Source organism: Canis lupus, chromosome 4, assembly GCF_003254725.2.
Source record: "Canis lupus dingo isolate Sandy chromosome 4, ASM325472v2, whole genome shotgun sequence".
Lineage (NCBI taxonomy): Eukaryota > Metazoa > Chordata > Mammalia > Carnivora > Canidae > Canis > Canis lupus.
The window spans coordinates 9,733,707-9,746,612 of NC_064246.1; the positions used below are offsets into that span (position 1 = coordinate 9,733,707).

The following is a 12,906-nucleotide window of genomic DNA, read 5'->3' on the forward strand; positions in this document are numbered from 1 at the left end:
TTACTTTTGAAATTAGAAAAAATATATTTCAAGGAATACATTTTCAGTAAAGTATAAAGTGTATATTATGAATTGCAAGGAAACAAGATTAAAAAAAAGAGTTAAGATTTATGCAAGTCTTACCTTGTTCCACATAATGAATATATTGATCAAAATTTTATTTTATACCTGACATACTGTTCTCTTCAGACAAAAGAGAACAATTAGGCAATTTTGAAACTAAGCTGAAACAGCAGTGAATTTCAGTAAGTTTTTAAGTCACGCAGCCTTATCTCTTGATGGCTGGGGTTTTTTTCCCCTAAATTTATTAAACTAAAATGCCTCTCAGTTTGAAAAATAAGCCTGAAACTAAGAGTTTAAGGAATTGCAAATGGTGCTTTGTCCCAGTAGAATATATTGGAAGTCTGATTGGTAAGGGTTGAGTTCTCTTGGTTTTGTTTTTTTCATTAGTATTTTGGGGAAAGGTACAAGCAAAACCACAAAAGCAATAAAATTCAAATTAGCAGCAAGTGAATATAATGGATAGATTTTGCCAGAATTAACCTGCTGCTCCACATGGGCATAAGGCCAGTACTGACGGCTATGACACAGACAACTCTGTACACAGGTTCTTGAGGTGCCCCAAGTCAGTTGTGGTCCTGCTGCCCGCCCTCACCTCTGGCTGAATGGCTGCAGAACCTCTGCACCATCACAGATCACTCTGCCCCCACTTATGTGGGTGTCAGATACACCTCTCTGCTTTTCTCATTCACCTGTGGTGATTAAAGCTGGACACTTTTTTGAGCATCGCATGGTGTTAAAGTCTCGAAATAATAAAAACGTCTCATCTGTAAATCATCACTGTAAAAGGGTAATTTTACTTTTTAGCCAACATAATCAAAATGATTACACTGGCAGATATGGGACAATTTTGGGTGAGTGTTGTCATCTTTGTGTTCAGGCGTGCCAGCCTGGGTAGCTAGTCATGTTAATGAACTCACTAAAATAAGTGCTTGGATAATACTGTTGGATGATGGAGGCCAAAAGTGATCACAAAACAAAACAGAGCCCTAAAATAGTATGTCAGTACTTGCTTAATGGCCAGCCAGATGATTCTGAATATGCCTGTATTTGTTGTTTTTAAAAATTACCAAACTAAAATGTTTCTGTGAAGAACTTACAGTCTCCCAGAGTATATCTAAGGACCCTCAGAGGTCTGTGCTCCCCATTTTGGGAAACACTAAGGTATTGTGGAAAAACAGTGAACCTAGAAGACCAGGGTACAAGCTCCTGAAGTATTTTGAGAACTTAGTCAAGTCACTTAACATCTGGGGGATCAAATTCCTGACTTGTGGCTGACTTGAGACCCAGGTTTGCTAGACTTCAGAATCCCTGCTCTTCCCTCTTCAGTCAAAAGGCTTGGACTTTGAGTTTCCATAATTCTGTGTCTGGTTTCTATTTCAATCAGCAGTCCTGACCAGAAAGTGTTGTATGATAGTGGGCTCCCTGGGAGGGCCACATTATTCTTTGAAGTTATACTAATTATAAAGCCCTTACTTTTTGTCATTGTAGATTCTGATTCCCAGCATAGCCACGAAGTGATGCCTCTCCTCTATCCTCTCTTTGTCTACCTCCACCTCAACCTGGTCCAGAACAGTCCGAAGAGCACAGTGGAAAGTTTTTACAGCCGCTTCCATGGAATGTTTCTGCAGAACGCTAGCCAGAAGGATGTCATTGAGCAGCTACAGACCACTCAAACCATCCAGGACATCCTGTCTAACTTTAAGCTTCGAGCATTCCTAGATAACAAGTACGTGGTCCGTCTCCAGGAAGACAGCTACAACTACCTTATCCGCTACCTCCAAAGTGACAACAACACCGCCCTGTGCAAAGTACTCACCTTGCATATCCATCTTGACGTGCAGCCTGCCAAGAGAACAGACTACCAGCTCTATGCCAGCGGCAGCTCCTCTCGAAGCGAGGGCAACGGCTTAGAGCCCACTGATATGCCCGCCCCTATTCTGCAGAATGAGGCTGCCCTGGAGGTCTTGCAGGAGAGCATTAAGCGCGTCAAGGATGGCCCTCCCTCCCTCACTACCATCTGTTTCTATGCCTTCTATAACACAGAGCAGCTGTTGAACACTGCAGAAATCTCCCCAGATAGCAAGCTGCTTGCTGCTGGGTTTGACAACTCCTGTATAAAACTGTGGAGTTTACGATCCAAGAAGTTAAAATCAGAACCCCATCAAGTAGACGTGTCTCGCATCCACTTGGCTTGTGACATTCTGGAGGAGGAGGTATGAGTATCATTTTTCTTCCCTACACCTGCCTTACTAATTTGCTTAGAATTCTTACCAAATATGACAGCTCTTGTGGAGAATGGACTTCATTATTTCCTCCATCATATAGCTAAAGCCAGACCAATACCCATGTAACCTGTAGCTATCGAATTCCTGCTCGTGTCTAACCTCAGAAGAGATGAAAGCTATTCTTAACAACGTTACCTGAACATTTTTAATGATTGGTCAGAATTTATTACTGTTTGAATATGGATAACATTGCTAAGCCTAATTAAAGACCTTTAGCTAATATTGAAATTTACAGTAAGTGTGTGTGTGTGTGTGGTGTATGTTTGTGTACATTTGTGCAAATATGAACACTTAGAAGTAGGATTACTGGGTCAAAGGCGTCTGCATTTTAAATTGTGATGAATGGTCTCATTTTCTAATCTCATCAAAAGTAAATGAGAACACTGGTTTCTCTTCCCCCTCACCAACCCTGGGTGTTACTGGCCTCTCTGAGGCCAGTGCACATCCTCTGGCTCCATGTGCTGTGGGTGTTCCCAAACCCCATCTTGAAAAGTGCACAGGCAGTATAGTTGATATTTTATCCATCAGTCAATGTAATGATCTTGCTGGGTTTGTTTGGGGATGGTTAGGGAGAAGGGCAGGGCAAGTCGCCTGAGTCTCAGGTCACTGAGATCTCTGCCTTAGAAGACATGTGGGCAAAGAGAGAGAAATTGAACTTCACAAAGGTAACTTGCCCTGAGAGTGAGAGCTAGAATATTTTTGTCATCACACCACTGAAATTCAGGTAGCTCTGCCTCACTTTACTTGCAATGGAAGATTCTTTGCACAGGATTGAAAAATTGAGGAGTAAAAACAAAAAAACACATTCAAGTTAATTTCCACAGGTGATAAGGATATCAAGAATATTGGGTACACAAAATAAGCCCTTTTTTCCTATTCTTGTTTCCTTAGTCACCTTCCAGTTAGCATGGTCTATGAATTTTTGTTTCTTGCAACTGAGACAATATAATTAGGGGAGTTGTGATGAGGAAAAGGTATACACTCCAGCTTACATGCTTTGATTTCTAGGATTTTATAATACCTTCCAAAATGTTTTCTATTGCACATGTATTTGAATTTTAAAATTCCTTTTCCTAGGAGGCAATTCTAGCCTTTTGAGTATTCTTCACATACAACTGAAGGATGCTGCTATCATTTGTTTACAGCTCTCTGTAGATACAGGCGTCGTGTTTGGAGATTATTCTCAGTATTACCAATTAAAGGAAGAAAGCAAAGATAGATACAAAGAAGAAAGGAACATTAGACTAAAATGTTTAAGAATTTACCCTGGCTACCACTAAAAATTAGCTCTGTGACTTAATCTGTGAAGATGTCCAGGCTTTGGAAGGTGCACATTTGAAAACCTAGAAATAAAGAATAACATGATGAATTCCAGGCAGTGAAAGAAATTCCATCTGGCTGGAGTTGGGAGGGGTATGACAGGCAGCAGTACGACTCCACAGGCTACGCTAGGGATCATGGTGGCCTGAGCCAGGGCAGTGGCAGCAGGAAAGGAACACGGTTGCCCGCTCAGACGAGAACCTGTGACTGGATTCAGTGGAGGGGCTAGAGGGGAAGGAGTGGAGGATGACTTCTGTGTCTCAGACCTGACCACCCAGGTAGATGGTGGGAGGTGCTGTTCAACTCCAAGAGAAGAAAGGATGTCAGAGGAGCACTTGTTTTAAATATCTCTCTGATTTATTCACCATTATCCATATTGAAAGTACTGTGGATGCTGCCACAGTGTAAAGGTACTGCTTTCCTTGTGAATGGATTTAAATTTTAGAACTAAAGTTGAGGTCTTCCTATTATGTTGTCGAGAGGTTTCCTGTTCAGGATTTCTGCATCCCCTGCCCATTTTGTTATAGCAGTTTAGGGATGTTTTTTGTTGTTATGGGTTTTGTTGGGGGGAATGGGTGGTGGGTTTTTTTTTTTCCTGACAAGGAACATTTTGGGGAAAAGCAAGGTATAAATCAGTTGTGGCAGTTTGTTTTTGGTGGGTGTGGGTGTGTGGGTGTGTGTGTGTGTGTGTGTGTGTGTGTGTGTGTGTGTGTGTGTGTTTTAAGATTTTATTTATTTATTTATTTATTTATTTATTTATTTATTTATTTATGAGAGGCACACAGAGAGGAAGGCAGAGACCTAGGCAGAGGGAGAAGCAGGATCCCTGCAGGAAGACTGATGCGGGACTCAATCCCAGACCCCGGGATCATGTCCTGGGCTGAAGGCAGACGCTCAGCCACTGAGCTACCCAGGCACCCCTCTGGTAGTTAGTTTTTAATATTTCTTCAATGAGAACTTGGACTTTTTTTTTCCTTCTAGAATACACAATTAAAATAGAAACTCTTAAAAAAAAAAAATAGAAGCTCTTAATGCAAGGATTAGAAATTCACATGCCTGTAGAAGCCAAGCAGGGAAACATAAATGGTAAAGCTAGTAGGATCAAAGAGATGGTAGGAACTATAAAAGCACATGGAAACCCAATTAAAAAGCCAATTTGCGGCCTGTGTCTTAATTTTTGTGAAGCAATAGCCATTGCATAAATTAGCAGATTAAATGTTTTAATAGTAGGTATTTAAAATACTGATAAGACCCAGCAATTCCATTTCTCGGTATATACCCAAGAGAATTGAAAACATATGTCCCCACAAAAGACTTGTACATGAATGTTCGTAACATTATTCATAATTGCCAAAAAGTGGGAACACCCCAAATGTTATTAACCATCTGGTTAATTGATAAACAGTGTGGTGGATCTGTGTGATGGAATATTATTTGGCCATAAAAAGGAATGAAACTACAGGAGACATGAGACTTGCTATATTGTGGATGAACCTTGTAAACATTATGCTGAATAAAAGAAGCCAGTCACAAAGGACCAAATGCTCTATGATTCCAAATACAGTCATATCCATAGAAACAGAAAGTAGATTGGGGACCAGAAGCCAGGGGCTGGGGACAGGGAAATAGGCAGTGACTGCTAATGGATATAGGGGTTCTTTTTTGAGGTGATGAAAAAATGTTCTGGAGTAGATAGTGGTGGTAGTTGTACAACTCTGTGAGTATACTAAAAGCTATTGAATTATACTTTTTAAAAGAGTGAATTTTATAGTATGTGAATTATATCTCAGTTTTTTAAAAGTCAAAACCAGTAATCAAAAGCTCTTATGAGGGCATAAAATTTTCTCTATTAATTAAGCCAAATAAAACAGGATTTACAGCACTGCCATATAGTTTCTGATATCTCCAATGTAGAGATATTCTAGATTAACCTCTGAAAAGCTATTAACTGGCATAGCGGTGCCCCTCTTCCTACCAGTACCAGTAGCCCCCATCCTCTATGAGACCCTCTATCCTCTGTTCCACAGTAAATGGAGTTAGAAATGAGGTCCAACTTTTACCCTTGTTGATTGGTAACTATGTATTTTTAATAATTTGGACAACATGGCAAAGCCACAGATACCAAATCAAGGATTTGCTCTTCGTTTCAGGTATGTGTAGATGATCACCCTCGTCACTGCCAGCTTCCCGCCCTCCTAGCCCAGCACTACAGCACCAGTATTCGGTTCATGTACTGTCTAGTGAGCCTTCCCCCAATCCAGCAATCTTTAAGTTTGAAAAGTAAAGAAGTCAGTATTGTCAATAATATTCAGTTCTGTAATTTGTATATAAAACGTCATGTAGGTCTATGTTGGCCTATAACAATATAATGTGAGCCATGTTTGTAATTTTGATTTTCTAGTAGCCACTTAAAAAAGTAAAAAGAAATAGTCAATTAATTTTAATAATGTATTTTATTCAATCTAATATGGCCAAAATATCATTTCAACATGTAAGAAATATTAAAAAATTATTAATGAAATCTGTTACATTCTCCTTTTTTGTCCTAAGTCTTGGAAATCTGGTGTGTTTTACACTTACAGTACATGTTCAGTTCAACTAGCCAATAGCCACTTCTTCTATTCTAGTTCAGGTTACTGTCATTTTTCCTGGAGAGAGCAGTCCATCCCGTACCCCTCCCTCACACACACTTGATTCCATGTCTTAACCCAATCCCAAGCCAGCCATATTTAATTTCATTCCATTTCATTGGCAGCTCATGTTGGGGAAACAGCCTAGGGCTAAATTTCAGACCCCAGAAAGTACCCTCAGAGCTGGGAAAAATTGTGAGCTGAGGCACTTTGAACCTCCTAGTACAGGAGCAGACATCCATAACAAGTCTGAAAGTTGTAGGGCCTCCATGGTCTAAAGCAGGGCTTAGCAAACTATGGCACAGGGGTACATAAGGTCATGTTTGAAAATCTTTTTATACTTTCCTATTATTTTTAAATTTCTCATTTTATGCATTTTTATAATGTACATAGTGTGATTTATTATTACATGAATATACCTTAAAAATTAAAGATTCCTATTTGGGATGTATGCCCATTTACTGTAGGGTGTTCATTCAATTGTAGGGAGTTTGGGTTTTGTCCCATAAGCATGAAAGGAAGGAAAGGCAGAATCTGGGGCTGGGCATGTGTGAATCAGCTGCTTGTTCAGAATTTTAGCTCGACTTTGCTGAGGCCCTTGTGGGACTTGGTTGAGCCACAAAAGAAAATGTGGCTGGGTTATTTTAAGCTGTGGTCCTGGCAAAGAGCTGATAGTGATAGCCAGCAGGAATGCTCTGGTTTTCCCATCTCTTAGTCTATAGTCAACCAGGCACTTTTCCACGTGCTCAGGACAATCATTGAGACCCCTGGGAAGTGCCACCTTGACCCCTGGTGCACCCTCCTCTCTCCATCTCTGAGCATGCTGTTTGGGTCCCCACTAAGGAGCTGAAGACCCACTTTCCTAACTTCCTGCCCCAAGAGAAGACCACTTAAGCCTCAGAGATGGTAACGTGTCCTTTAATCTACCACTCACTTTCAGATATTCTCTGTATAATTTATCTGGGGTCGTTTTTTGCTCCCACAGTTTTTATATAAAGTTTCTGGTGTACAGCAATGAGTCACTCTTGAAATTTTAAAGTGTTGCTGTAACCTCTTTTGAAAGGAAAATGCTAATATTCTTGGTAAACTCAGTAGACTGTTAGGCTCCTGAATGCTTATGTATTTTTAATGTGGAGTGTCTGGAATAGCCATTTTGAATATTCATGGACATCAATGTTTATTTTCTCTTAAATTTTTCTGAAATCCGTACACATTGAAGGCATTTGTTTTATTTTGAATTTAGTAGTTTTCAAATAGAGGTTAAAAAGATGCCCTTTTCCTATACAAGAACCTAAGACCCACAGACCTATTTATTTCTAAGCTAACAAAACCAATTGGTTCAAAACTCCTTCTTACTCCTCATTCTTCTGGTGTTTAATGGAAACCATTTTAATTTGTGAATTCCTGGATAGAGACAGCTGTGGTGTTAGGGAGCTTATCCATGAGGGAATGAAGGCAAAATGGATTTTGAACAGAGATGCTGTCCTTGAGGGGAAGAGGGTGAGAAAGGGACTTTCTCCCTCAGTACCATGAGTGGCTATCTTCTTTGCTGTCCCCCCACACAGAAAGTTATTTCCAAGAATCCTATAAGTTGGCTTTGTTTGAAGCCATTCTGAACCCATGCCTCATTGGGGAAGATGTTTCAGACCGTTCAGAAAGTCACGGTTTAAAAACTTCATCTTTATTCCTCTTTGGACACTGGCAGTTTCTGCTGGTCACAAGCTGTGAGGGTCCTTTATTGATAACTGGACCTTTCTGGTTTCCTCTCAGCTTCGATATGTTCGGGCTTTCTTTTGACTAACCTTCTACAGTGGTTCTGTATTATTTTGAAGTGAGACGGTGCCTGCCTTCATCATTGATCCCACTCATGGGAGTAATGAACATGCCAGGAAGTTTCTTAGTGGAGTAGAAACAGGGAGCAATGTGGCTTCCAAAGCAGCTGAAACTGGCAGATAAAGACAGGCCCTCAGAATAAAAGAATCTGAGAACTTAATGTAAATTTAGAAGTCAGTCTTTCCAAACGATGTCTATCAGAATTAACAGTGGAAGTTACTGTGGGCAGTCTTTTAAGCAGGCTTTGAAATCTGTTATTCTCAGCCTCACTGTAAGGGCCACAGTCATCACTGTATAATAATGGCCTTGCATTTGTGCACTTTTAATACAGTATTAGCTGCAAGATATATTTCAGGAAAACAATTTGCAAGTTGCAAGAGACCTTTTATTCATTTGTGCAATTATGAGTTTTCCTGGGGTCACCCTTAAGGGCAAGACCACTGTCATTTGTCAGGCAGATGCTATTTCCCAAGTAGTGGCTTGTGTGTTTGTTTGGTTTTTTTTCTTTTTGTTGGACTGTTTGGTTTTCATGGCAGACCACTTAACATTTTCTCCTTGTGTGTCTCTCTGCCACCTGCCCCCCCCCCCTCCCCACTGTCCCCAGGATGATGAGGATGACAATGCGGGCACAGAGATGAAGATACTACGGGGACACTGTGGACCAGTGTACAGCACAAGGTTCCTCGCAGACAGCTCAGGGTTGCTCTCTTGTTCTGAAGACATGTCCATTAGGTACTGGGACCTCGGGAGTTTCACCAACACTGTGTTGTACCAAGGACATGCCTACCCTGTGTGGGACCTGGACATTAGCCCATATAGCCTGTACTTTGCCAGCGGGTCCCATGACCGCACCGCGAGGCTGTGGTCATTTGATCGGACGTACCCGCTGAGAATATATGCTGGACACCTGGCAGATGTGGACTGTGTCAAATTCCACCCTAATTCAAACTACTTAGCCACAGGCTCGACTGACAAGACTGTCCGGCTATGGAGTGCTCAACAGGGGAACTCCGTGAGGCTCTTCACGGGCCACCGTGGCCCTGTGCTCTCTCTTGCCTTTTCTCCCAATGGTAAGTACTTGGCATCAGCTGGTGAGGACCAGCGGCTGAAGCTATGGGACTTGGCCTCTGGGACCCTTTATAAAGAACTGAGAGGCCACACGGACAATATCACCAGCCTCACCTTCAGTCCGGACAGTAGTCTGATCGCCTCTGCATCCATGGACAACTCTGTGCGTGTCTGGGACATCAGGAACACTTACTGCAGCACACCTGCCGATGGTTCCTCTGGGGAACTCGTGGGTGTGTACACCGGGCAGATGAGCAATGTACTGAGCGTGCAGTTCATGGCCTGCAACCTTCTCCTAGTGACTGGAATCACACAAGAAAATCAGGAACATTAATTTTTTTTTTTTTTTTATCTTTGTTGTAATGGACTGGGGCAGTAGTGGAAAGCCTCCAGGTTGCAAGTCTTAGGACAAATTAAGATTGAATCACTGACTGACTGTGAAAGACTCCCTGCTTCTCCCCCTTCTCCCTTGCAGACATCCTGAGCTCATCACCCCTTCACTCGGTCCCCCAAATGTCGAAGGACTGGAGGGGGAAGGTGCTGGGATTGGACATGAGATGGAGAATTAAGAGGCTCTGGAGGTCAGATTGCAAGTTCTTCAGAGATCCCACCTGTGTCCTCACGCGAGCACCTTCGTGTCTGTCTCCTTTTCCCGTCTGTAAACCCGAGATGCTGCTTACCTCGCTGCCGGGTGCTGCATTTGGTCCGAGGATGGTTGCGGGGCGCCCTCACAAGGAGCGGCGCCACAGGGTCACATGTGCCCAGGTGCTCGGGTGGAAGGGATCTTTACTGGTCTAGGAATGCAGGGGTGGGAACTAGGAATGGGGGGCGGGGGTCATCCTGGCATAAAGTCTTTCCTTTTCCGTAATTACAGAGAACCAGGATTTTTTATTATTATAATTATAATTATTATTATTATTGAGAAGAGGAAACCTAGCACTGGCAGAGGGGCCTTCTCTGCTCTCATCTTTCAGGTTTTACTCCTGGCACTGGCTGTGATACTTGGAATCTTGAGGTTCAGGGAATTCAGAGAATTTGGTAGCAGAGTGTTTTGGGAGAAAGGGAAAATTTCTGGGTGATGGATTGATCACTCCGGCTGACATGTGTCTAGAGGTGGGTGGGTGGGTCTGTTTGAGAAAGTCCTGGCTCTTGCAGTGATGGTGGGAGAGGAAGAGTCTCCTCATGGCTGCACTTCTATGAACAGTTCTCTCCCCTGAAAGGACAGATTGTGGTAAAGAAATGAAAATAATTTAAAGTGATAAGTCAAAAAAATAGAATTAGAAGATGTTAAATTTTCCAAATGCCCATTTATTCCGAGGTGTGGCTTTTTCAATGTGTTTTTCTCCTGCGATCATTTGCTCCCACCTCCTGCATTGCAATAGCGTTTTAATGAACACTTTGTGAAACAAAACGTAAGTACATACACACATCTAAAACTGTGCTTTGGGATAAAGCAAGTTCGAATTCGTGGAAAAAGGATTAAATATTTCTGTTTTCTGAAGAGAGTTATTTTGTATTTTGTTTTCTATTAAAATGTATTTAGTTTCAAAAAAAAAAGTGTTGTCATCTCATTTAAACTGTGAGGACAGGTGGGTGTGTGACCTGTCCAGGGGTGACGTGCAGCCCACCTCTCTTCAGAATAATAGCCACTCATGTGGGCCAGACAAGCCACAACGTAGGTACACTCTTCTTGTTCCTATATTCTGTTACTTTGAATCATGATTCCTCTCTGCATTCACAGGAATTATTGGTAACATTTATTACTGTTTGTACATCCAAGATTGCCAGTTGCTAACAAGAGACAACATACATTTTACCATCTAGAGTAATTTGGGAAGATCCCACTTCCAGTTTTCTTTAATGACCCCATTATAAAATTTCTAAGGGGCACAAGAACTGTGCTATTTAATTTAACTTAAACTATTTATAGAACAATTCCAGATAAATTTAAATGATGCAAGAATTTTTTAAATGTACTGTAAAGCAATTTCCTGGCAAGAACACCAAGAATTATCAGGAAATTAAATGAAGACACTGGAATTCTATGCCAGAATTTTTTTTCTTGAGCCTAAGATGCTAATTAATAGGAAATGTTTCTTATTCATAAAAGCCTAGATATTTGAAACATTGTAGGAAGGATCCTTTAGTGCCTCAGCCAGCATCCCCTTCCACATAGTGTGAGTGAAGAAGCCCAGAGAGAATTCAAATGTGTTCGTATCTGTAATAAGTGAACTCTTAAGTTAAATTGTGTGATATATTGCTAGAAACAATAAAATCCCTAAATTGGGCCAAATCATTCTCAGAAGTGAAAATGCCACTGTTTAGCAATGATTTGGAAAGGCTTTGTGTTTATTTTTAATGCAAAAATTTTTTAATTAAACACAAAAATGTATTAGGTTGGTCAGTCTTCAAATTACCAATCATGTATATACTTTGTAATTTCATTTTTTTTAAAGATTTTCTTTATTTATTCATGAGAGACAGAGAGAAGCAGAGGCAGAGGGAGAAGTAGGCTCCCCACAGGGAGCCGGATACAGGACTCAATCCCTGGACCCGGGATCATGCCCTGAGCCAAAGGTGGACGCTCAACTGCTGAGCCACCCAGGCCTCCCTACTTTGTAATTTCAATTCAAGCTCTTACTGATCTGTATGTTTGGCCTCTTTTTTCAAAATGATTTTAATGTGGGATGATTTAACTTTATAGACTGCCCCTCACAACTTCCCCAGAATCATAGAAATGTCGATCAGAGGTATGGATGTATGTTTATGGCCACAAGGTACATAAGAACATAGTTCTAATCTTCAGGTTACTCTCTTGCATTGTTTTATTTTCTCTTCAGGGCAATTTCATTAGGCAGACAGGACGGGTGATACTACTATTTTGTAGATGAAGTATCTAAAGCCCAGAGAAGCTATATTATCTATACCCAACATGGAATGGTTATGTCTTGGGTATGTTACATAGAGGATCTATATTCGGTATGCTCAAGTTCTAGCTGGAAGAAATAGCCCTGATGATAGAAAAGCCTTAAAACAACAACAAAACAAAGAAAAACCTTCCATAAAGGAAATATGAATATTTAACAAATGTATATATTAATGCTTACTATCTACCAGAAATCATTCCATGAGCTTTATGAAAATTAACTTTTTTATCTCTGTAACAACCCCATGATATAAGTACCATTTTTATCCAAATTTCACAATGAGGATCCTGAGGCCCTATTGGATTAAGTTACTTTGCCAGAGAGTCACATAGCCAGTAACCAATTAAGCCAGAATTTGCACCTGGGCGGTCTGGCTCCAAAGTTCGTGCTCTTCCCCAGGCTCTTATCTCGCTTCATTCCCCTGGTACCAGGTAAAGAGTGACCTGAGGTTACTAGTAACTAAATGTTCCTGGCAACAGTCCTAAGACTCATGCTTCCCTTTGCCAAATAAATCAGCAGCATCAGGCAGGATCAGGACCAGACAATAAAAACAAACTTAAACAATATATAGCTAAAGGAAACCTGAAAATATCCAATTATTTTGAACCACAATGATAAATCTCTGCAATGTGTATAAGTGGCAGAAAAAAAAAAATACAGCTGAAATTTCTTAGGCTCAGAAAAATCTGACTGTAATTTCAAATTAACAGTAGACTGGCCAAAAGAAAGAAAAAGTTGAGATAAAGGAAAGTAAGTAGACATGAAATGGGAACCAATCTG

General features: G+C 40.9%; 1 protein-coding gene and 1 long non-coding RNA gene across 7 annotated transcripts in view; one reads left to right on the forward strand and one right to left on the reverse strand.

The window, feature by feature from the left end:
• The window catches only part of TAF5L (TATA-box binding protein associated factor 5 like), a 28,364-nt gene extending 17,660 nt beyond the window's left edge, over positions 1-10,704 (forward strand). For all 3 annotated transcript variants that reach the window (XM_025448492.3, XM_025448493.3, XM_025448491.3), the window contains exons 4-5: positions 1,552-2,276; positions 8,736-10,704. In XM_025448492.3, coding sequence (XP_025304277.1) covers positions 1,552-2,276; positions 8,736-9,533 — 1,523 coding nt within the window. In that variant the 3' untranslated portion in view covers positions 9,534-10,704. The remainder of the gene's footprint in view (positions 1-1,551; positions 2,277-8,735) is intronic.
• LOC112660788 (uncharacterized) overlaps positions 6,103-12,906 on the reverse strand; it is a 41,634-nt gene continuing 34,830 nt past the window's right edge. For 3 of the 4 annotated variants that reach the window (XR_007410008.1, XR_007410009.1, XR_007410007.1), the window contains 2 exons: positions 9,314-10,412; positions 6,103-8,243 (listed from right to left, as the gene is read on the reverse strand). This is a non-coding gene — a long non-coding RNA (uncharacterized LOC112660788). The remainder of the gene's footprint in view (positions 8,244-9,313; positions 10,413-12,906) is intronic. The other variant, XR_007410010.1, reaches the window with a different exon arrangement.